Source organism: Meriones unguiculatus, chromosome 19 (assembly GCF_030254825.1).
Source record: "Meriones unguiculatus strain TT.TT164.6M chromosome 19, Bangor_MerUng_6.1, whole genome shotgun sequence".
NCBI lineage: Eukaryota > Metazoa > Chordata > Mammalia > Rodentia > Muridae > Meriones > Meriones unguiculatus.
Window position 1 is genome coordinate 40,667,501 of NC_083366.1, and position 24,889 is coordinate 40,692,389.

At 45.0% G+C, this 24,889-nt stretch overlaps 2 protein-coding genes across 3 annotated transcripts in view; one reads left to right on the top strand and one right to left on the bottom strand.

Annotated features, from left to right (window-relative positions):
• Positions 1-3,648, bottom strand: part of Hfe (homeostatic iron regulator) — a 6,217-nt gene extending 2,569 nt beyond the window's left edge. The window contains exons 1-3 of one of the 2 annotated variants that reach the window (XM_060373047.1): positions 3,261-3,648; positions 704-961; positions 198-497 (exon numbers count right to left, since the gene is read on the bottom strand). In XM_060373047.1, coding sequence (XP_060229030.1) covers positions 198-497; positions 704-961; positions 3,261-3,339 — 637 coding nt within the window. In that variant the 5' untranslated portion in view covers positions 3,340-3,648. Of the gene's footprint in view, positions 1-197; positions 498-697; positions 962-3,260 lie in introns of both variants that reach the window. The other variant, XM_021644858.2, reaches the window with a different exon arrangement.
• An 18,346-nt stretch (positions 3,649-21,994) lies between these two features.
• On the top strand, positions 21,995-23,540 carry H1-2 (H1.2 linker histone, cluster member). The gene has a single exon (XM_060373054.1). The coding sequence runs from the start codon at positions 22,051-22,053 to the stop codon at positions 22,687-22,689; it is 639 nt and encodes a 212-aa protein (XP_060229037.1). The 5' UTR covers positions 21,995-22,050; the 3' UTR covers positions 22,690-23,540.
• Positions 23,541-24,889: the final 1,349 nt, after the last annotated feature.

The following is a 24,889-nucleotide window of genomic DNA, read 5'->3' on the forward strand; positions in this document are numbered from 1 at the left end:
GAGTTAGTCAGTCTGAGATACAGAGTGAGATCTCAAAAAAATAAAAAAAAAGATGAAAATGGAGATCTTAGTATTGAGAAAGAACTTTCGCCAAACTTGGGATTGTCTGAAACCTTGACCCTTGACCCTTGACCCTTGACCTGGGATTCCCTCCACTCCCGCGCCATCCTGTGTAGACTGAGTGTGGATCGTCATACCTTGCTGCCCCAGAAGCCCTCTCCCTAGCTCCAGGACCTGTTTCAGCTGCTCAGGGCAGTCCCTCTCCAGGTAGTCCTGGTTCTGCCTGGCGCGGACCTTGTGCACGTCCCACTCTGCCTTGGTGGCCCAGGCGCCTGGCTCTGCTGCTCTCCAGTCCAGTGTCTTGGGGCAGAATTCCACGTGGTCTTGCCCGTCATACCCATACTTCCAGAAGCCACTGGTTTTGTTGTCTTCATGCACCTCACAGCCCAGGATCACCTGCAGGATGTGGGACTTGGGCAACACCCCCGGCTTTGTGACTGAAAAATGAAGAAGTGGGTTTTGTCTTCACCATCCCCAAGTATCAAATGATCTGGGGCGCACAACGACCTCCTACTTCTTTGTCTCCCCCTACTCCCTGCCCTCTCCCTAATCTCACACTTGAAGCCGTCCACCCCAAGGTAGCAAAACAGTGCCATGCTCTGACCTCCTCAGGGAGGCGACTCCCCTCCCCACCTACCCTTACTGTGGTTATAGTTGTCCATGATGGTCCGGAAGTCTACGATGAACATTTGATCCCACACCTTCAGGTTCTGACTCAGTTGCAGCCACAGCTGGCTCAAGGTCTGACTTAAGAGCCATGGGGCCCGGGGCTCAGCACGGCGACTCTCGTGATTGTAGGATACGAAGAGCTGGTCATCCACGTAGCCCATAGCCTCAAACAAAGGCAGCCCCAGGTCTGACTCCGAGGCACCCATGAAGAGGTAGCGCAGAGAATGGGATCCTGGGGAAGTCGGCAAGCATTTAGAATGGGCAGCAAGCGGCAGCAGGAGGCAGAGTTTCCGCAGCCCTGGGTCAGCTCCCCATATCAGAGAGCGAGCCCTGCTTGTGGACAGACAGAGTTCCGGTCTTCCAGCCTCAGCCCCAGCTGCTCTGGTCTTTTGTGCTTACTCTGCCCGCCTTTTTGATGCTCTTTACTTGAGGCTATGGGTTACCCTGGGACCCAGGTTTCTCCAACAGTCTGGTCTGAGCTAGGAGTTGATGCTCAACCTGTTAGAATGAAAGCCCTAAGATTTCTCTGTAGATTTTCTCTGCTTCCATCTCTGAACATTTTCACGTGCCGATGTTGGCTGAAAAATGCTGGTGAGCATGTGGACACAAAACTCAGGACAACCTGTCAGCAGACAGAAAGGTTTCCAGGAAAGGGAATTGACAAGGACACTCAGCATAGGGCTTTCCCATCAGTTTTTCCCTCAATTCCAGAACAAGGCTGCTCAGGGGTACAACCTTGGTGATTAGAATGGCACCTGGCATAGGGTCAGTGCTTTGCAAACGCTTGTTGGCCTGGAGTGGTGGCTCACGATTCCAATCCTAATACTCCATAGTCTGAGGCAGGAGGATTGTCTCAGTTTTGAGTCTATCCTGATAAGCATCTGTGAGTTCTAGGCCAGCCTGAACTACATGGGGGGGGGGGGATCAGTAACTTTATGTTCTTGCAACCTGAGAAGAGATTTAAGCTGGTTAACTGCTTTCCAGTGCATAACTAGTCCAAAAAAAAAAAAATCACAGATCCCAGTGTTATTAAAATGTATTAAGCAGCACTTTGGCATCCTTTAGAAAAGGCCTGTTAATCCTTTGTTAATTTGCAAGTCAGCAAAGCCCAGCTGAACAAATTCCTGTAGAGCAGTGGTCTATCCTTCGGGGCACTTTTATGGGGGTCCCTTTTACAGGGGCCGCATCTCAGATAGCCTGCATATCAAATATTTACATTGTGATGCATAAACAGTAGCATAATTACAGTTGTGAAGTAGCAGCAAGAATATGTTAATGGTTGAGGGGGTGTGGCATTGTGAGGAGCTGAATAAAATATCTCAGCATTAGAGAGTTGAGAACTACTGACCTACAGACAGGTGCTCAGAATGGGGGTGTGGGGGGACTATGTCAAAGGGCACCAGTCTCACCCACAGTGAGTGAAAGGGTAGGAAGCCTGCCTTCCGTGTCTCAGTGTCTCATCAGACTCCCTCAGGGCTCTCTCGTAACCTGTCCAAGGCTGAAGGCACAAAGGTATCATTTTCCCCAACCCCTTGGATTACAGGAATATCAAAGCCTCAAGTCAGGAATCCTCTCTGTCCCCAACACACACACACACACACACACACACACACACACACACTCACAGCAGGGCAATTATCTATGAGGGCAAAGCAGCACATTGGGGCAAAAGAAATTGTTACATAGTGCACTAACAAGGAAGAGGCGGACAACTTATGGACTCCATTGCAGGATCCAGGACTGTCTATTCAGAGGAATCCTTTGCTTTCTGTTTAAACTTAAATGTCATGGCAGGACTCTGAAGATGAACTCATTCCCTGGGCTGCTTGACCTTCTCAATATGGCCACAATGAATAGCTGTTTCCTCATTTCTGGACTTCTTAAATTGGAACATTGTTACCAACCGCAAGGGCTGCCTTCTGCCCTATAATCTTTGGTTACACTATTACATCCATTGGGGGTGGGGGATGACGTTTCTAGATGAAAGAACAATTGCCAAGAGTGGGGAAAGGTCCGAGCCTCCCTCTCCAAGTGACCTTCACTTCATCTCACAAAAAAAGTAAGACTGCGGGGTGCGACCGAGCACCCCCAGAGCTAACGGGAAACATCCGAGAGCCTTCCCCAGCACCCGGAATAGAACACGCAACAGGGGAGACTTTGGTCACTCTTGGTGAGAAATTTCAGATCCCAGGTGGGGTGGGGAGGTGGGATAGAACAGCCCACAACAAAAACAACAAAACAGCGGTAGGAGACGGAGACACACCACATAGCTAACCCAACCTTGCTTCTCACACCGCACCGCTGCTTAGTCTGGTGAGAGATACCCTGACAGAGCAGAGCAGAGGGGGAGGGCGCCCTGGGTAGCCAGCCCTGTGGCTGGTGTCCCCTCCTGGGGTCTGCAAGCCGAGAGCTGGGAGACAGGCCGCAGAGGGCAGCGTTTGCATTCCGAAGTGACAAACTCGGGGCGCCAAGAATGCCGCTTTCGGTTTTGCATTCCTCCAGCCCACCCCACTTCTCCTTCCCGCACTCACGCGGAGACTGTGCCTGAGGGACCACGGACCGCAGCAGCGGCAGCAGCAGCAGCACAGCGAGGCCAGCTGATAGGCCCATGTGTCCTGCGGGGACCACCCGTCCTCACTAGGACCTGGAAGCATGGAGGATCCAGGAAGTCACCCTGCAGCCATTGCTGTGACTTCAAGTCCAGCCTGGGTGGTTATGTAGTGAATTGCAGGACAGCTTGAGCTACGGAGTGAAAGAGAGAGAGAGAGAGAGAGAGAGAGAGAGAGAGAGAGAGAGAGAGAGAGAGAGAGACAGACGGAGACACGAAGGGAGAGAGAGAAATTAAAAAGGATCAGAGTATCTAGAACTTGAACTCTGTATCTTGAAGCCAAGGGTGCTTGCTTGTGAAACAGCCTCCTCCTCCTCCTCCTCCTCCTCCTCCTCCTCCTCCTCCTCCTCCTCCTTCCTCCTCCTCCTTCCTCCTCCTCCTCCTCCTCCTTCCCCTCCTCCCCTCCTCCTCCTCCTTCCCCCCAAGCCCTAAATCACTAGGGATGTTGTTAATTGTGAAAACTTATCTCACAACATTGAGAGCTTAAAGATTCAGCATTTCCACACCCAATATTCAAATTCTAGCGTTGGCATTTCAGCCTTTTTTTTTTTAACAAACTTAATACGTAGATGTTCAAAATTTTAAAGTATGTAACAAATTTAGTAAATGGTACAATTCTAGGGATGCCAGCTTTGGCAATCTGAGAAGACAATCAAAGTAGGAAGTGAAGGGCTCTTAAGGGCACACAGGTGGTTAAAATAAGGTTGAGAAAATGAGTACCGAGGGTTTGGTTAATTTTTTTCTTCTGCTATTTTTGCTAATGTGATTCATGAATATAATATATAAAACTAAGAAGTTTTTGGTATATGCAGTGAAATTAGTAGCCACTATCTACCAATTTTAGAATATTTACATTTTATTCCTCACTCAATTTTTGCTGTCACCTCTCAAATTAGTACACCCCCTTTGCTCCACTCCCCAGGCTGAACAACCACTCATGTATTTTCTCTTAATTCTGACATGCCCTAAAAATAGAACATATCGTGTATAACAACATCAGGCTGTTGTTCACGTGTGAGTGCGTGTGTGCGTGACTTCTGTGGTTTAGCATAATGTTATTGTACATTGCTGTCCTGATTGATCATGTTCTCTAGTGAGTACACATCACTCCACATTTTAGCCATTTTCCACTTTGGGGCATAACATTGTATACGCATTGGAGTATATTTAATATCATCTTATGCTCTTATTGCTCTTACATACGTATATATCCATGAGCTGAGGTGGAGTAGTAAATGTTAAACCTTTTAATGACCTGCTAGACTGTTTTCCAGTAGCTGTAGACACCATTTTACCTTCCCATAATTAGGGTCTGAGAGTTCTGATTTCTCTACATCCTTTTACTGTCCATCTTTAAAACCCTCGCTCACCCACTGCATAGAAAATGCACCTCAGGACTTGACTTCATTTCCTTGATAACCAGTGATGTAGGATATCACTTTACCTGTTTATTGCCATTTTAGAAACCTTTGGGGAAATGTCTGTTCGGATCCTTATCCATTTTGGGAGGGGGGGTCTGGATTATTTGCTGTCTGTGTCATCAAAAGGTGTTTCATTTGTAACAAATGACTTCGGGGAGACTATTAGTCGTATAGCCAGCATGTGTCGTTGTGCTCTGTAAAACCACTTTCTAGCTTGTTTGAACTTCAAATAAGGTGAGGATTTCTGTCCTCTGTGATGCTGTAATGGGTGTCTGTCTAGCTGCCGTAAATGTGCACTTTACCTGTTAAATTCTTGCAGCACCTTCATCTGCTCTCATCGGCCACTCAAGCTTTGTACCTCAAAAAAAAAAAAAAAAAATTGAACAAGTGCTGGGAAAGTTATGTCAGCGCCAGACATAGATCCCGCAGGGAAAATATCTGTTATAGGTTGCTGCTTACAGTCCTGTGAGAAAGGACCAGCAGGGGTCCTGTTGATGGTCCCACCTACCATCCTCCTGTGGTGGCAAGAAGAGTGAAGCCGATTAACAGGTTCTTTACCTCTCTCCACTAGACCCATGTGTTTCTAACCTCACACAGAGATATGTTCTTACGACCTTCCTCCCCGGATGCACGTCTGCCTAACCTCCCTCTCTGCACTCCGGTGTATGTACTACGTGTTCTAAGGACCCACCCCACAAACATAAACCTGTACCTGACACCCGCTGCAGGGAAGTAGGGAAGTGAGACAGAGTCACAAAAAGCCACCTGCTGCACAGTCTGAAACGTCAGAAGCGTATACCGCACTGTAAAATAGAGATGGATGAACGATTTTGAATCACGCGCGTGTTTGTTAATTTATTGTGCGTGGGATAGGTATGTGGGCATGCGTGGAAATCACAGGGCAACTCGCGCGACTTGGTTCTTTTTTCCCACTATGTGGTCCCAGAGACTGAACTCAGGCTGACGGCTTGTCGTTAAACACCTTTCCGGGCTTAGATTTTTCACCAGACCTACTTTATTTAGGGTCCTTAAACACCTTTACCTCCCTTCCACCCCCCCCACCCCCCAACTTAGATAGGAGATTAGGAGGGAAAAAGGCTGTAGACTTCTTTTATCTACTTCCTGCTGATTAGGGTCTGTGGGTCTTTAGGGGATTACTACACTCCGTTGTCAGGAGACCAGCAGTCCAGTCCGAAGGCCAACACACCAAGCAGCAACAGGATTCCGATTGGAACGAGTCAACAAAACCTCAAGACTCAGTTGGATTGCCCTGGGAAGTTCTCTGGGACATTTCTCTCTGCGAAGCAGAAGATCGGCGCAGCGATGTCGATCCGAGAAGAGATCTTTCACTGTGCGTGGGCCTCTCTATAACTCCTCTCCTCAGAGTCCACACAAGGATGTTCTCAGCTGGCCAAAGTCACACCCCTCTCACATGAGAGCCCACAGCAAAACATCACTTACCCTCTCACAAGCCAACCTGGGCAAAACATCACTGTGCTCAGCTTGCAGCAGAACATCACACGACCAAACTGAATCTTCAAAGAAACAAGAAGTTTCCATGTCATACCTTTACCTGCTGAGTGATTTCACCGAGCAGGGCTGAAGTCTTTTTTTCCAACAAAATTAGCATTTATGTTTCGTGAAAGGTACTATGGACAAACTTTTATAGCTGACAAAATGGCAGAGACAATAAATTGAAACGAACAAAAGGACTAGTAACTAGAATATAAAAGGAATTTCTGTACAGGAAGAGTAAGACAGAAACTCCAAAGCGGAACTGGACTAAATAAATGAACATAAAATGGATACACTGAAGAGCCCAATACGCAGAGTAACTAAAGAAACATAAAACGACACTTCATTGTGCATTAGCAAGTTGTAAATTTGAGTAATGCCCAGCATTGGTGGGGATAAAAACCTAGGAACCTACCGGCACACACCTTTAATCCCAGCACTTAGGAAGCAGAGTTAGTCAGATCTCTGTGAGTTCAAGGCCAGCCTGGTCTACGAAAGGAGTCCAGGACAGTCAGAGCTACACAGAGAAATCCTGTCTCTGGGGAGAAAAAGAAAAGGCCTAGGGATCCTTATGCACTACTGAAGGAGGTGCAGGCTGTGGCTTCTGCTCCATTTTTCCTATATAACCCGTAAAGCTGACCAGCAGGTGTGAGCAGACCAGCTTACTTCACTGAGGTGATGGAATTCTGTAGTATAAGGAATCGGAAGCACTGCAAGTCAGCTAACGCACTATTGAAACCTCAATGGGGGTAACTCGCTGCATTAAGGAATAGAACCACAGATTTTTCTATTGAGTTACTTTGGCCAAGAATGAGCCCTAATTTGAATTCTTCACTTGTTTCCTTATGTCTTCCATCTGCCTGCAGTCTATCGTTTCTGGCCTATCTGATGTTAGTTGTGTGCATCTGATCTGTTTTTGGTGCCTGTCTGTTGTTCCTGTGTGTGTGTGTGTGTGTGTACGTGTGTGTGGTGTGTGTCTGTAACTTGGAATGGGGCTTTCCTCTGTATTTAGTGGGCTGTACAGAAATCATGGTATGTGAGATAAGTATGTGAGGGGTTCTTTTCAGAGATCTTTCAGAGTTTTCCAAAAGTCGATTTCCTGATAATGACTCAGAATACCACTCAAAACCACACAGAGGTTATGAAACTATATTCCTGTGCTGCTTTCAAAACTTATGAGATATTTGGTTTAAGGTTGCATTCAAACTGTTGGCTGCTCTCAGTAAATGATAACACACACAGTATTCTGGGAAAAGTATATAGTTTAAGATTTAAATCCATGTATTTCACTTAGGTTACAAAAGCTGATTACATGGGAAATTGAGGTATAGTAAGGTTGGTTTAAAGTCAGGTTAAATAAAATAAGCTTAGTACACAGTAGGACAGCAGGTTAAGTATATAGTTTTTAAAAAAATCTCAGGGCATATTATTAACTTGGTGGCAAGGTTTGAAAAGAGTTCATTCTCTTTGAAGGTAAGAGGGATTTTCATAAAATACATCACTACACCTATATATTAAATGACCATCTTCACCAGGAAAAACCTGTATGACATGACTTCAGTAAACAGAAAATGCAAACAAGCACAACAGTATGATTTTTTTTTATGTACCCCTTAAACAAAAAATACTTATGGAATTCATTGACTTCCTGGAAGGATGGATGGAGAGTGACAGAGGGAGACGAAGCAAAATACTGACAGATTGCGAACACACATATGCCCTTTCACTGGTGGTCTTCCTGGCAGGAACTGGTTGGTGGGTCTGGAAGATCGAAAACACCTTACAGTGTACTTGCTGACCACAGTAAATGGCCGCAGTGAGTTTTCACTTTTTAAAGGAGATTCGAGCTATGAGCCTGGAAACTGGGAAGCCTGAAACTGATTCTGCATTGAGAGCAAGCTTTCCCATCGGTGAGGCAATGTTATGAAAAGATCCCCTACATCCAAAGAGACTGGAACTTTTGCTGGACCTCACAGCCAGAGTTTATGATATACCTTGAGGCCACCTGACTTAAAACTGCTTGCCTACAGTCTGTTTCCTTAACCTCCCTTTAAGAGGACAGTGTAACAAACAGCCTTACTTGCCTTGGATTTTTCATGTAATCAACTTTCACAGTCTAGGCTAATGCAAAGCTAAGAATAATGTGTTGTGGGTTATTCACCAGAGAAGACTGCTCAGACGTGGGTTTCTGCCAAGAAAAAGTCTTTATTAGTGAGCTGGATCTTGCATGCTCAGGATCCCTGTGTAGCACGAAGCCTTTTCTAGAGTGAGCTTTTAAGCACAAAAACCATGTTCTGGGTTGACATACTTCAAGAACAGTTAGCCTGGAGCAGAGCTACAGAAGCAAAAAAAGCAAGGTTGCAGTGCCTTTAGCTACCAGAACTATGGGCTTTGATGGATTAGGTCTTTGTTTTCATTTCTCTGGTGGTGTTGCCTACATGCTGAGCTTTACAGCCTGAATGGTGCCTCCATCATGGAATCCGTTGTGCTAAGGCCTTTTTTATATAATGTGCATGTATTATAATAATAATTTTTCTGAAAACAGCAAATAGGCTGGCTGAAAGTGGACTTGTAAAATGAATATCCACCATAAATGCTGAGCAAAGCAGACATTTTTTTTCTTTTTTAAACAAACAATGACGTTAGCCATACTGTTTGCAACTGTTTCAGTTGGGAACTGTTTGGAACTAGTAAAACTCTGGGAAAGATTTCTATAAATTATCCAATTCCTTTCCCATGTGATGCTTTCTGTGCTGTTCAATAAAAGAAAAAGAGAGCAAAGTCCTTAGAGAAAAAAAAGACAGACATAGGGACAGATTCACAAAACAACCTTCAGGCGGGTGCAAATTCATTGCTCTTGGCTACCTGACACCAAGTGAGAGTGCTCTGATTTGTTTACATCATGTGACACTGATACATATTCTCGGTGACTCTGAGTTTGTCATTAACACGTTCACATGCCTTCACTCCTAATTGATTAGACTAACTTCCTCAAAGAACAAAACATGCCCGCTAAAGTAAGTATGCCTACATTTCTGTGGGGGTTCCAGAAAGGCTCTGAACTGCAGTACACAGTGTTTTGGGCTTGTCAGGAAAATTTTTTTTATATATTTCTACTCTCACTAGCACATTGCTTTCTGGGGACTTCCTCCTATTCTCTGTTGTAAGTGGATATCTTAGAGTCATTTGGTCAACCAGCTTTAGTACACCTGACTCCTCCCACACATAGGAGGTAAGGAAACTATATAGCCATCACCAGGGAATGGCCACATTGCTATGTGCTATCTCCAATAAGTTACTCTATCATTATAGCAACACAAGGGAAGAATGACAGATGTTTGTACCATAGCACACCATAATCTAAAAAGTCTGATTGTGAGACAGTGAGCAAAGCAGGTCATTCTGGAAGTGGGTTCTTACAGGAATGTGCTATAGAGGTGCCCGTTCCTTTATTTTCAGCTAAAACTTCTTTCTGCAAGCTGATCATGCTGTGGTAGGCTTTACACACTTGGCTGAACACTTGGTCTCCTGTTGACTCTTTGGAGAAATGGTATAGCCACACTGGAGGAAGCACATCAATGAGGGCGGGTTTTAAGAGTTCATAACCTTAAGCAACTTGCAGTTATCTTGTTGCTTCAAAATTGAAATTGATGTCATCTTGTGTCCACACAGTGAGAGGGAAGCTGCTTCAAATCAGGAACTTAGCCCTTCCTGGAACTAGACTAGCAGACCAGAGAGTGGCCAGGAAATACTCATGAAGGCGTTAAGGGAAACATTAAACAACTACAAATAAGAGCAGATGCCCTGGTCCCTACAAGGAACATTCAATTCCAAGTTCCATGAGTCAGTAGAAAGACAACTTATCCTAGGTAAGGTGATGCATAATTGAAACTGTATCATGTATCTGGTTCTGATTCTCTGTTTCATCAGCAGCAAACACCAGAATAGCTTGATTTCTCCCATTGGATTTCTGAACAGTAAGGAGGTTCCCTTTCCAAATTGAAATATGAATCCCAAATCCACTGGTTAAACTAAATGTCACTCAAGTTCCTATTCCAGGTTCCAGAGATTTTGGTCAGAATGACACCAGTCATTAGTGTCAGGCCTGGGTCCTGGAAGCCCTGTGGGCATCCCCTGTCTTCAGAGGAACAACAAGAAATAAAGCAGTAGAAAGAAGCAGAAGAAGAGTTACTCACTGAGACCATATTGGAAAGTTCAGTGACGTGCCCAACTGCACTCAGCCTACCTTCGGGATACTGACATGAAGTTTAGGAATAAACAGAGGGCAATTCACGCACACGATCAGTCATTTGTGTTCAGGGTGCGGTCCTGCCCTGCTTGGCTCCAGTCTCCCTGGCAAGGTGACCTGACAACTTGTCAGCTTGTATGAATTTCTTCCTGGGCGACAAGTTCCTCCTGAGGCTGGCACCAGGCTTCAGCTTTTTCCTTTTCCCGGAATGATTCTCTGGGGAGATTCCGATTCTTTGAGGTTCATTGTTTCAATAGTCTTAGAGCCAAGGGTGGACCCTAGTGTCGCTTTGGAGAGTCTTCACTCCTCCATAAAGTTCATAAGGGTTTACTGGTCCTTTCTTTGCCCCATGCTTTTAGGTTGATTCCTGCTCTGACAGAATTAGGTCCCAGCCACCGCTGGACCCTGTCTTTGAGCCCTAGTGGGGTTCTAATGGATAGGAGCTCCTCTGACCAACAGACTGGGGTAGAGACAAGGTTAGGGGGCTGGTGTTGGTCCTGGTGATTCAAGAGGCAGGTACTTCATCATGCTGGAGGTTTCTTTCCAGATCATTGATACTTTTCCAGACAACACTTAGTCACCACTGACAAAGGCATGGTGCTGTGCCAAGTCTTCTGCTCCGCAGCACAGTTTGACTTTCAGCGATGTTAGCAGCTGAGTGACCCAGGTCAGAGCAGGACTTAGTCCTGCTTCTCATGGTCCTATTTTCCAAAAACCCTTGTAATTGCCATCTCCCTTGAGGTCACAGCTCAGAACCTTTGTAAGATGCAAGCTAAAGTCATCAGCCCAAGGCAATCCCTATACCATAGCAATGAGACCTAGTATCTTAAGCAGTGAACTAGGTGAGACTTGTAGCACGGGTTTGGCTCCCTAATTTCACTGTGGAGAGTGTCTACCCATTTGCAAAGATTAGGAGTATGGGGAAATACACACAGATCTCGGGAATCTCAAGATGATCAGCCTGGTATGTGAGAGCTTCAGTCTAACTGGAAGACTTGGACAGAACTATAGAATAACACCAGGACCTCACGAGTTAATATAAGAAGGAACCCTTGGGCTTTAATGAGGACCTGAATATTGGGAGATACATACATTCAGCCCACTGGGAAGTTAAACAAAAATAAAGTTGTTGTTCCTTCAAAACCTCAGGCAAGAAAGAAATCTCTGAGGCCTTTTCCTAAAGCAAGGTGTAGCTCTCCAGTCCTTCCACCTTAGAGCTCATTAGGCTCTAGTCCTCAGAACAAAAGAAAGAGTCAACCAGAGCCTTTTACCCCTAAGCTGACTTTAGCTTTGGATTTTGTTAAAAACCATTATGCTACCCTAATATCTGCTCAATGGTCTATCATTATGAGGCCAGAAGTGGATATAGTGTTATATGAATGACAATCATTTTATACATGTGAGCAGGACTTTGTTTTTCTATTCCCTCCTCCTCTGAGTCTGTCTTCTATAAGATAGACTCAGTTAAGGACAGTTGTTGGTCTCTGTTATTCAGTTGGTTATGTAGATAGTCTCCCCCCCCCCCAAGAAAAGTCGCTAAGCTTTTCAAGCCCCACAGCTCACTTCTTTATCAAAGCTAAGCCTCCTGGTGATGTCTTAGACCAATGGGATAAAATCAGGGCTGATTGACGAAAGAGGCTTAACTCCAGATTTCTCTCCCTAGCTGGGGAGAAGAGGGAGATTTATAACTTTTTGTGTTGTGTTACCATGCTGTGTGTTCAAAACATTGACGTCCTCTATGCCTTTTGAAAGTAAAAGTGTTACATGATTTTGTAAATTCTTTTTAAATAAATGTTCATTTGTTGGGGGGGGGGAAACAAACCAAAATTCTCACTACCCATAGAAAATGAAAAGAGAATGTATTTTGTGTGTGTGCATGATTTGCATGCCTTTGGCACTCATGTGGAAATCAGAGGGCGACATCCTGGAGTTCTCTCCTGCCAATCTCTGGGAACTGAAGATCCAACTCAGGTCACCAGGCCTACAAGGCAAGTTCTTTGTCTGGTGAGCAATCTCTAGGAAACAGCCTTAATTATCCTTGTTTTAGTGTTTTTCAGCTTTGAAAAGAGAAGATTGACAGTTATCACCCAGCACTGCTTAGCTGAGTAACGTGCCTCCACCTGCAGACCTTGAGTCCGAATCTGACCAAAAGTATAAAGGTAATAAGGGAGACAGTTGTGAAACAAAAGCAAAGATGGTAGCTTAGTTTATTTTTTTATTTGTTTTTTTTTTGTTTTGTTTTGTTTTTTCTGTTACCATGATATCACATACCCTGACGTAAGCCATTTAAGGAACAGTTTATTTTGGCTCACTCTTGGAGGTACAGCCCATCATGGCAGTTCATACAAAGAGCAAGAGAAGCCATCAAAGGGCACTCACATCCAGGATGAAGAGAGCAGTGATGTTCATGCTCAGCTGGCTCTCTCCTTTCCCTGTTGGCTAGGACCAAGTCCAAGGAATGGTACAGCCCTTCATCAGGGCTGGTCTTCCCACCTCAGTGAAGTCAATCAGCATCATCCCTCACAGGTATACCCAGGGGCTAACCTAAACTCAATGGTCACTCACAGGTGTGCCTCCTAGGTGATGCCAGATCCTGTCAAGCCAACAATACTAAGCTTTAGAGATGCCGACCTTGTGTCCTGGGCACCCGCAGGCCGGAAGTGAGAGCCTTTCAGCCCAACAGCTGCTAAGTTCCTGTTAGGTGTGCATGTCTGACAGCCCTTCATGCCTGTGTGTCCTAACTCTCTGGGATTGCTGAAGTAAAACCAGTTTGCAGGCATTCAGTTGTATCGTTAAGTCAATTAAAAACTATGAAGCCGACTTCGCTCATTTGTAAAACAAAAATAAACAAGTTATTTCACAGAATATTTAAAAGTAAACTGGAAAAGCTTTTTTTTTTTTTTTTTTTTTAATGATTCTATATAGGGAGCTTGACTGGGATCATTTTCTCCTCCAGCTATAGAATTCACACAGAAGAGGAAAAAGTCTGCTATAGGGACATCTCAGACACTGCAGACATCAGCAGACGGAATCAGCGGGTGAAGAAAAGCGTGAGTGAGAAAGGACACACTCATGCAGCAGACAGAGAAAAAGCCCTCTGCAAAGCAGCGAGGGACTCAGGAAGCCCCCAAACTCAGTCTCTTCTCAGGGGCTGTTTTGTTTTCTTTGAGGCTCTGAGTAGTTTTTCTTCCCTAATTTTAGGGGCGGCTAGCTTGAAGAAAGGTAGTGTGGTTGATTGGCCCGAAACTATTTTGTAACATGTCCTGATCAGATCTCCAAGTTCTCGAGCCAACCTACCAGGAAGGGCCCATTGGAGAGAGAGGAAAAACAGCCTTCCAGGCCATTGTTTTAAGCTCAGAGGCCTTTGTCTCAGGTTGTGTGGATGAGGAAGAAACTGATCATATTGGAAATCTACCACCTTTGTTACCTAGACATGACCACTCTCTCTATCTGTCTGCCTGCCAGGGAATCTTTCTAACTTCTAATCTCGCAAAAATGATGTGTAAAACCCACAGCATGGAGCCAGGCACCCGATTCAGGATAACTCTGGCTTGCTATGATTACATATATACCACCACTGCCTTTGTCAATTGCATTACTTATTATTTCTTCTAGAACTGGAGATTAAACCTAGTGGCTGTGCACACGTGAGGCAAGCACCCTACGACTGACGTTCCCCTGGACGATTTTTTTAGTTTTCATTTTGACAAGGGACTGACTAAGTTGCCTAGGCTGGCTTTAGACTTATTCTGTAGCCCAGGCAGGCCTTGAAGTTGCAACTCTCCTGCCTCAGTGTCGTGAATAGCAGTGATGACAGGCCTGTGTCACCAGCTCTGGCTGATAACAGTGTTTATTTGAGGCTGTTGCTCTCTATCAGGAAATAGTCCAAAATTTTCTTATAAATGGCTTAGACTGTGATTATTGCGATAAAAACAATAGCAAAAAGGAAGAAACACATTTAGCTCCACAAGGTGCTTGTGTTCCCACCTTAATTCTGCACTTTCCCTTAAGGTGCAGTTCAAGTGAATTCTCCACAAAACAGCAATTCCCTCTTTTGGTGTCTACCCTAAACTAACAGGCATAACATATTACTTTGGTCCTGTCCTGGAACCCAAGATGCTACGCAAGAAGCTATCTGTCCTTCATAGCAGCTGTTTGAAGGAGCAAAGCTGATTCTATCCATCCGAGTGAGGCTTTCTCCATTTGTTAACTTGTCCCCTCTTAAGAACTTTGTCACACCTGTCATCCAAGCATTTGGGAAGCTGAGGCAAAAAGATTGTGATGAGCACGAAGTTTGAAGCCATCTTGAATCAAAAGGTTCTAGGCCAGCTTTGGCTACAGAGCGAATATGTCTCAAAAGAGAGAGAAAGAAAGAAAGAAATTGGCTGCTGGCCATTTGGTAGTTTTTCTCTCCGACGGAGAGGCTTAGCTTCAAAAACAAACACACAGGCGAAGGAGCAAACAGGCCACTTGAAAACAGACACTCTTATGTGGACGGTCCCTGGAGAAGACTTGACTGAGTGGAACTTTCCCTTCCGCCTCAGCTTCTTACCCAGTCCCAGTCAGCGTGGACATTCAGTCTTGTCATCATGTGGAAAGCTTTGAAAACCTGCTGAGTAACAGTGTCCAAGTGAATGATTAGCCAGCCGAAGCTTTAACGTGGAATTCCATGTCTACCAGTACAAACATCCACAGTTGCAAAAGCCTCCTGTGAGGAAAGAAGCCGAGCTGTCGGGAACCTGTTTTATGTTGCTGCCCTTACAGCGATTTTCCTCTCCCTGGACAACTCAGTATCAAGCAATCAAAATCTTTCTTGTTTGACTCTTTGTCTAAAGCCGTTTAAAATTGCTAGTTAGCAATTCAACGTGGATTTTCTTTTTTGTATGTTTTAAAAAAATATTTCTTATTCATCTGTTCTTGCTAAGGAGTTCTAACCGGCCTCCTGCCTCAGGTTTCTGAGTACTGGGATTTACAGGCATGCACCATCATGCCTGGCTTTAATCTTTTTTTCTCTCCTTTCACCTGATGTTTTAATTAAGTTAATTTGTGTTTTCCATTTCAGAAATGACAAAAGAAAGAGTGGCGGAGTGCCTGTTCGGCTGAACCTTCATAGAATCACGCCTTAGTGTAGGCTGCTTTTCTTGGGTTTGTTGGGCCTGTCTCAGGGGGTGTGTGTGGCACTCAGGTGCTGGGCTGACCATGAGCTCACTGCACAGTAACGAGCCTTTCCTCTCTCCTTGTTCACATACCATGGTCAGTACATTTATTATTACAATTATCAATAGACCTTAACTATGAATTTCATACTTTTCTCCCTTTAAGACGGAAGCCACTCTTATGCTATGATTATAAGTGGGTCAGTTTGGGGCATAGTTCTGGGTTCTTAGAGACGCTACCCACAAGGAGCCCGGATACATACTGGCATTGCAAAAAGAAAAAAAAAAAATTCCAGGAGAAGTCATTGTAATCAGAGTTAGGGTTTAACAAAAAGAGATTTCAGCACAGATAGAGTGTGGCCAGGTACAGTGGACCGCTGGAGACATGAAGAAGGGTAGTTTCCACTAAGGGATTCTCAACAGAGCAGTGCTTAAGGGACTTTACAGTGTCATGTGCACGGCTTGGGTGGCTTCTGAAGTTAGGTTGGATGCTCGGGTCATCAGTGAGATCATAGTGCAGCTCCTGGTTTGTGTGCACAGGCCAGCGCTTTGGGTGGGATGACAGCTGACAAGGTAAAACCACAGGGCACCGAGATTACACAAGCCTTTTTTTTTTACTGTAAATGAAGTTTATAATCTTGTCTGTTTGCTTCCCAGAAAGTTTCAGGTTCGTGAACGGGCAAGGATCAAGAACTATCGGAAGGTCATATTTGTTCAGTCCTTGTTTTTGCTTCGTTGCTTATTTGAAACATCTCCATATAAAAGGAATATTGTCCCCACAAAGGCAGCCTTCATGGCAAATATTGCTAATCGAGCTGCAATTATTGGCTTTTCGCTGTTAAACCTCCACTGGACACAGGTGACAGTCTCCTTTGCCTGGGTATCCCTTTAATTGCCCATCTTTCTACTGTGGCCATTTTAGCTTAAAAATATGATGCGCTGGATTTAATAACTTAAGACTTTGTTATTAAACTCTAGCACCATATAAAGTGAACCGTTGTTCCTTTCCATCTACAGTGTGCTCTTCCTCACAACCAGCGTCACTTTTCCTTTTGGAGACCTCCATTCTGCAGCTCCATCATGAGGACAGAGTGCCTAACTCACTTCGTTATTCCCTAAGCCCAGCAGGTGCTAGGCTTGTCGTTGCTAGTGAACTCATTGTAAAGTGAATGAGCCAACATGGATTCTCTAGATCACTTATGGAAGAGTCCAGTGCACTTAATGTTTTCTTCCCATGGTTCCTGCCTGGAGGAGAGACTGCCTCTTGTGGATTTCCAGTTTCTCGGAGCTACTATCTGCCAAATGGTGTCAATAACTTCTGAAGGAGATAGAAAAATATGAACATAGCCAGTAATAATTATCTAGGTCAAGAGAAAATTGAACGGCATCTAAAGGTAGCATTGTTTTAGACTGCCATCTAGTGTCTACTAAAGCAAACAGCATGACATGTTGACTATGGCTGTGATTCCTAGCATATGCAAACTCCACACTAACATGTATTTGCAGGGGTAAAAGGAAACAGAATGGTAACTAGTTAACTGGTAGGAATGTGTTTTGATTTGTGTAGTTTATATATAGAAATTTTAAAGTCTTACCTTGTTCAAGTTTGGTTCAATTGATTTTTTTCCTCTTTTGAGAAAGGCTCTATCTCATATGTTGTCCAAACTAGCCTCTAACTTTTGGGACTCAATCTACTTTCATCCATCTCTCCAAATTAAGGAGAGGGCTACATTTCTGAGATTCATGCCCACAACCGATAGTTCTCAAATTTTAAGGGTCTAGTGGTGATAACTGTTAAATGAGGAGTGACTCATTTACTGCAAAGCTGGATGGGAAGCACTCTTTACTTAATCCTCACTATGTTCTAGGTGGAATTTGTTGCTCAGGAGCTGGGTATGGTCTTATCACAGAATGGAGGGAGTGGGATTAAACCAAGCCTTCTTGCTTCAAAGTTGTGTCTCTTCTTTCTGGACATCACCAGCAAGTTGTCACATCCACCCAAAAGCAACCTTGTACATTTTGGATTAGCCTGGTATGGTGTGCAAATGGGCTTAAGCATAAGAACTTCCCAGCTGATGTTGTATGTTTTCTCTTTGCACAAGATGGAATCCTCTAGTGTAAAATACATAGCATGCATATGAATAGCATATAGTTACAAATGCACTTCATTACATTTATATCATAAAGGATTAGCAAATAAATCGTGGTCATCAATTATCAGATTACCTAATTTAATTAACACCTAACTTCAATTCCTAAAATAGTACACCCCAAATTTAGCATGTTAAAAGATTTTCAGAGGACTTGCAAGATTATTGGAGTAGAAAAGGGCTTGAAATTTAAGAGCTTGAAGATAGGAGAATAGTAGATTAGGAGCTACTCTCCTCATTTGTTTTCTTTATAAGACAGGCTTTTTAAGACAGTCCAGGCCGGCCTTGAACTCTGTCTTGAAATTTCTGACCTTCCTGCCTCCTTAGCCTCAGTACTGGGTGAGTTCTTGTTCTTCAGTGCTTGTCTGGCCTTGTCCTCGCAGGAACCAGGCCTTGAGAGGAGATGCTCTCCTTGGCTGGTTGATCTTTTTTTATGTCCATTGCAGGTGTGCTGCGCTTAAATAGTGCTCAGAGAGTATCTGGTGCAATATGTCCACAGCATGCTGGTGGTCCAGGGAGATAAGGCAACATCTTAATACATTTAGCTACATATTTCCTACCACACAACCATGTGTGAGGTGATGTGTTGGCTCTGATCAAAGTGATTGTCTAACTTATGTCTCCCTCTTATGCCTTGGTTGTAAGCATGGACTGGAGAGGTAGAAAACATGTATATGGTCATGATCTATTCATTTGTATCTTAGGAAGGTGTACTTGAACTTTTGAAGCTGTTTTAAAGTCTTCTGAAAAAAAAGTTGAAAAAGAAGGAGCAGGGGGAAGGGGAGGAGGAGGAGAAAGAGAAGAAGAGAAAGGAGGAGGAGGAAGAGAAGGAGGAGAATAAGAAGATTTATGCCAGGGCTCTGTCAGCAATTCCAAAGTGCCAGGAGAAAGTTTTGCAGCCTGTCTCTTTTTGTAATTCTCTATTTGTGTTATATCCCACCTGTGTGCTTTATTACTATTTTGCATGTCAATTTCTCCATTGCATTTGAGGGTGACTCGGGCATAAAAGCTCAGTTACTTAGGATTTGATCCTTCACATGTTCAGGTATCAATCAGGAAAACATTGTAGCAAAGGTTTAATCTTGCTGAATATCCGTTTGGAGAGATTGAAAAAATAAGTTAATTAAGTATTGTTCAATGTTATTTCTAGACATCACTTGTATAATTTTTCTTATGCTGCCAAAATTGTATCACAGTGGATCAGTTACTATTTGTTATTTTGAGACAGGCATTGCTAATAAGGTGTCTGTGGCTGTTAGCATCGTCCCTTGATGTGTTTGGAAAAAGCAGGTTTCAATCACTCCAAGTTGGAATCTGTCAGTATCTGCTGGGGGTATACAGTAAGTAGGTAACTGATAGTGGTTAACTAGCTACTTGTAAAAGCTGCTTCTCCACTCTGGAATGTTGGAGGGAGGATATGGAAAAGAAAAGGTGTAAGGCCTGGTTCCTTACACTTGTCCTCAACACTCTTCCCTTCCTATGGGAGTATCTTGTCTTTAAACTTTTCTGTCTCCAGCTCCTGTGCATTCTCTGCATATTTAATTCTGCCCTTTGATGGGAACACAGCCTGAAGATATGGCATGATAAAAGCTTAGCTGCCTACAATCTTCACCATACTTAGAAACATACAAGATTACATCATCACAACGCTTCAGCAGTATCCTCATTTCATTGGTGGCTAGCCAGTAACATTGAATGGGAAGGTCATATCCTTTATGTGAGCTTTTGCTTGGCGCTCATACTAACAAGTTTTCTGGTCCATAAGCTTACTTCAAAATCTAAGACTCCATGGCACACTTATTAAGTGCTTTAGAGTATGTTCCAAATTTTATATTTTGCATTTTAGAGGGTGACTTCTGAAGATTCTGATCGGATGCCCTCAGGACAGTCTGACTAATCAAGAATCAGCATGTAATTTTCAAACTGTTAAAAGTCTGATGCACATATAAATGCTACCTGTGGTAAGCTCATATATATGTTGAAGAGTGAGTGAACTGAGGAAGCAAGCTGGAAGACAAAGTCTGTTCAAAGGACAGAGGATGATGAAGTGAGTATTTACTGGGGGAAGGCAGGAGTGCTGCAAAGCCTGAAAAGTCAGATATTCAGTTTATTATTGTGCAATACAAACTTAGCTCTCAGGGTAATCTTTCCTACGGCAAACAATTTGCATTTATACCAGGCAAACTTTATTAATTAATAGATTTTAAAGAGCTTTGATTTGATGGATTCAGCTTGAAGGGTCATAAAAAGCAAACAAATCACAAGACTGAAAATTTACAAGTCTAAGATTTAAAAATAAGGTGCCAATTTACAGTGATGGGAAGATGAGCAGGTTGGAGAGCTGGATCACACACAGTTATTTTCCTGGGGGAGACAGACATTATTTTCCTGGAGGATGGCATTCATTTACTTCATGTGTTCTTATTTCTTCTACTAAATCATGTTGGTGAGTTGAAGGTGCTTCAATTGTTTGTGTGCTTTGAATAATTTCTTAAAATTCTTATTCCAAAATCCATACAGGATGGCAGCTCTGAGTTGGTTCTACTGCTGGCCCTCATCCATCCCTAATCTCATTAGGCTGTTAATTCCCAGAGGACACAAGCCTCGGAAGATGCTGTTTGCAAGTGCTAAACAAATGTTATTAAGTGAAACCACAGGACCATTCTCAGTCTTACAAAATACGCTTTGTTTTCCAAACATTGCCGAATCCAATTTGTATGACTTGTGACTTTACCACACTTCAATGCCAACAACCTCACCACACATTTTCTTGTAGACAAATTCTTGAACAGAGATTTTTGATAAAATTAGGGGAACTTTATTTGCCCCTAAGTATAGAATTGTATCAATTCTACAAGCAGAGTGTTTACCTTGCATTTTCTCTAGCAACAACAAAAACAAAATAGAAAACAAACAAAAAAAAACCCAGTTGTAATTATTTGGAACCAAAGGGTAAAATATGAAGCCAAAAACTTTAACAGAGCAAACTTGACTGAAATACAGATTGCCATATTCAGAGGAGCTGGGAAGAGGTGACATGCAGCTGTCTATTACATATGGCATGATAATTTGTACATATCCTGTCTCTTTCTGTTGAAAATTTGCCAATCTTCTATTTCAAACCTTCAGATCAGTCATATGAAGTCAAATGAAGGCTTTAGTAAAGTCAGTGCCTTTATTTCCATCTGTACACTACAGTCTCCAAGTACAGAAGGCCCTCCTGTACCAAGAGAAGCGATTTCTAAATTAGAATTTCATGTCTGTCTGAAATTCATGTCTGCATTGCAGCACGATACACAATGATTTGCTCGTTGTTTTAAAAACAGATACATCAAAGTCCCTAACTGAGGCTTTGGGGAGGGGGGGGCTCATGCAGGCTTAATGGGGTTTCTTTTTCCTTCTTATTATTTCTATTCTTCAGGGCTAGACCCCCTACCTTACAAAACTGAGAGGGGAAACAAGGGCTTTAAAAATACAGCCCAGCCTTTCCCCTTCAGAGGAGTGAAAAGGGTGCCCCGCCCCCACCAGTGAGAAGCATTTGAGAGTCAGTGTCTTTAAATCAGGTATTTAAGTCCTAAGCCCCCCACCACATGGAACACCCCCAAGGCCCACGAACTCCCTCTCAACTTGCCCCAACTGCTTTAGGCTGGAAATCCTTGTCCTGGTCCATGGTTGTTGTGGGTCTATACTCAGAAGTCACCAAGCACTTGTGTTACTTCCCTTGCGAAGAAACAGAATAGTCGTAAAAATTTAGGCGGAAATCGTTCTGTTTTTGTCCCTAAATTAAAGGAAGCATGTGCCCTACAATCCCTGAGAAAAAGAACTTTCAGGGGCAAACGAGCGACCAGGTAATTTAGAAGAAAAACAGAAAGTGGTCTCTATCTGCCCGGGACTTCCTTTGGAGTTGGGGGAGTTAGGGACGCCTAGGCGCGTTGTCTTTAGAGATGAGGGGAAAAGAAACCTATATTCTGAAGCCCGAGGCTCCTCGGATCCTTTCCCGACCGGACTCGAGAGATTTGGTGCGAGACATTTTGATATTTTCTCCCTTTTATGAAGTGTAACAAACACAAGTTGAGCGCGGCGCGGCTGCTCAGAACTTGCCAGCCAGGCAGGCCGCCGGAGCACCAATCAGCGCGCGCCTGCGCTCTATATATACGGCGGCCGGGCCTGCGCTACTCCATCGGCGCTTTTGCCACTAGTTCCCGAGTTCCAGATCCTCACCATGTCGGAGACCGCTCCCGCCGCCCCCGCCGCCGCGCCCCCCGCGGAGAAGGCGCCGGCCAAGAAGAAGGCCGCCAAGAAACCCGCCGGGGCGCGCCGCAAGGCGTCCGGCCCCCCGGTGTCCGAGCTCATCACCAAGGCCGTGGCCGCCTCCAAGGAGCGCAGCGGCGTGTCCCTGGCCGCGCTCAAGAAGGCGCTGGCGGCCGCCGGCTACGACGTGGAGAAGAACAACAGCCGCATCAAGCTCGGGCTCAAGAGCCTGGTGAGCAAGGGCACGCTGGTGCAGACCAAGGGCACCGGCGCCTCCGGCTCCTTCAAGCTCAACAAGAAGGCGGCTTCCGGCGAGGCCAAGCCCAAAGCCAAGAAGGCGGGCGCGGCCAAGGCCAAGAAGCCCGCGGGGGCGGCCAAGAAGCCCAAGAAGGCGACCGGTGCCGCCACCCCCAAGAAGGCCGCCAAGAAGACCCCGAAGAAGGCCAAGAAGCCGGCCGCGGCCGCCGTGACCAAGAAGGTGGCCAAGAGCCCCAAGAAGGCGAAGGTGACCAAGCCCAAGAAGGTCAAGAGCGCGTCCAAAGCCGTGAAGCCGAAGGCCGCCAAGCCCAAGGTCACCAAGCCCAAGAAGGTTGCTGCCAAGAAGAAGTAGGCTGCCTTCCTCCTCCCGACCCCCCAAAAAAAGGCTCTTTTCAGAGCCACCACCCCGACTCGAGAGAGCTGTGACGCTTGCGTGGTGCGCCGCCGCGGCAGGCTGCGCGGGGTTCCTTCCGGGGCGGCGGGGTCGCCCGTCCTGCCGTGCGCCCGGCGGAGGGAGCGCCCTGCGGGCGGCCGTCCCCCGCGGGGCAGCGCGCGGCGGCGCCGGGCCGCCAGGTGGTTTGAAAGTTCCGCCCTGCCCGCGGGTTGGCTCGCTCCCGCCCGGGTCTCCGGTCCTCGGTTTGATTGGGTGCCAGCCCGCGGCCGCCGGTCTCCCCCGGGCTGGCGCTTCCTGCGTGAAGGCGCATCCGGGACTTCCGGGCGCCTCGGGGCCCGTCGGCCGAGAAGTGTGCGAGCGCGCTGGGGGCCGGGCGCGCCTCGGCCTCTCCGGTGACCCGTCCTCCCGGTGAGGTGGCACCCGGTACCGCCCGGGTTGTTTTCTCTGAACTTTTCGGTTCGTCTCCTCTGCGGAGCGGTGCGGGGCGAGCTGCGTCACAGCCTGGTCAGCCATTTTTTTCTCTCCTTCCTTCCCCAAGTGCACGACCATTGGACGATCGCTGCTCTCGTTTTTGTTTTCCTTCATCCGTTCTGGTTTTTATATCGTCCGCCCCAGCGTTGCCTTCCTTCCCCGTAGGGTTTCCTTAAGCGATGGATGTGTGGTCGGTGGAGATCGGGCTCGCGGACATAACCAGGTTTTTCCTGCTGTTCTCTCTGCATTCCAAAATGTTAAGCAAATGTTAAGCATGAGTGACTGCCTGTCCGTTGCAAGTTGTGTTGGATGCTTCCAATAAAAGCCTTGAGTTTTCACTCGGCGTTGGGTCCTTTCATTCTCTCAGCCTTTTCTACCGGATGGGGAGATTGAGATTCCTGCTTTTCACTAAATCCGGACAGGTTTTTGTTGGAGCCTGGCTGTTGCTGGTATTTCCTGTACTGATGGATCCGGTGTTTACTTTGGTATCCTAAAAGTTCCATCGTCTGGGAAAAACAAAATCTTTTCCCCCAGTCCTTCAGTGCAAAGTGGAGTAGACATTCATCCTCACAACCCCAAGTTCTCAGGACTGTGTGAACTGTCGGTTCTTCCCAGCTTTTGTTCCCTCTTTGCATTGGCTAAATTTGGATCTTTCTGGTAGTTTCTAAGGTAGAATTACACTCTTTTAACTATTCACAGTGCTATCTTCATTGTGGAGGATTCTGGACGAGGACTCAAATAATGTTTGGTAAGCTGATACCTCATGACTTCACTGGGGGATAAAAACTAATTTTCTCCTCACAATCTTGTCCTCCCCAGCCCCTACCTCCTCGTCCTGTCTGTCCCTGTCCGTGTCCGCCCCCGGCCTCGGTTTCTCTGTAGTCTTGGCTGGCTGCTTCCTCCTGCCCAGTGCTGGAATTAAATACCGCCTGGCTTCTGATGATCTTTTAAGGCGTTTCTTCTATGTTTGAATTAATACTTATTTAGTTGTTCAGGGGACTGAACATGGTAGTGGGTGTCCTGCCACTGAAACGTGGCCCCAGCACTCTTGTTTTCGCTATTTATTTTGTTGAAAAGGTCTCACCTTGTAGCCCCTAGTCTCCCAACTCCTGACCTTCCTGCCTGACTCAGGGCTTGCTAGTCTTTGCCACCACGCCCAGCTATTTTCATTTTCTTTGGTGTTTACATATGTGTTTTGAGATGTTTTCTACTATACCATCACTCAGAAGAAAGCTTCTTGGCTTTTTTATTGAGACTGCGTTAAAACAAAGGCGTGGAACTAATATAAAAAGAAATAGTATTTTTCTTTCTGTTCAGGTATTTGTTTTATCTCTTTATAAATATTTAAATCTCCAACCATGTCTCAATATTCTTGATTTTAATCCTAGAAATTTACCTTTATTGTTGGCAGTAACACTGTGCGATTTGCTTTATTTAGGGACATCCATGAAGACATTAAAACTCAGTTATTGAAGTAATCTCTGCACAAGTGAATTAATTTTAGAACAGATCTGCTTATTGATACATAAGGTGAGCACAGATATAGGTGCATATGTAATTTAAAATCTAAAAGCACTATTCATAAGGAATAAAAAGAAACACATGAAACCCACTTTAAATCTACGCTGAAATTTTATTGTCATTCAATGTGAAATGAATATAAAGTAGGTGATCTTCTACATTCTTG

Coding starts and splice junctions, on each gene's coding strand:
- H1-2 (XM_060373054.1), top strand. CDS start 22,051: ATGTCGGAGACCGCTCCCGCCGCCCCCGCCGCCGCGCCCCCCGCGGAG.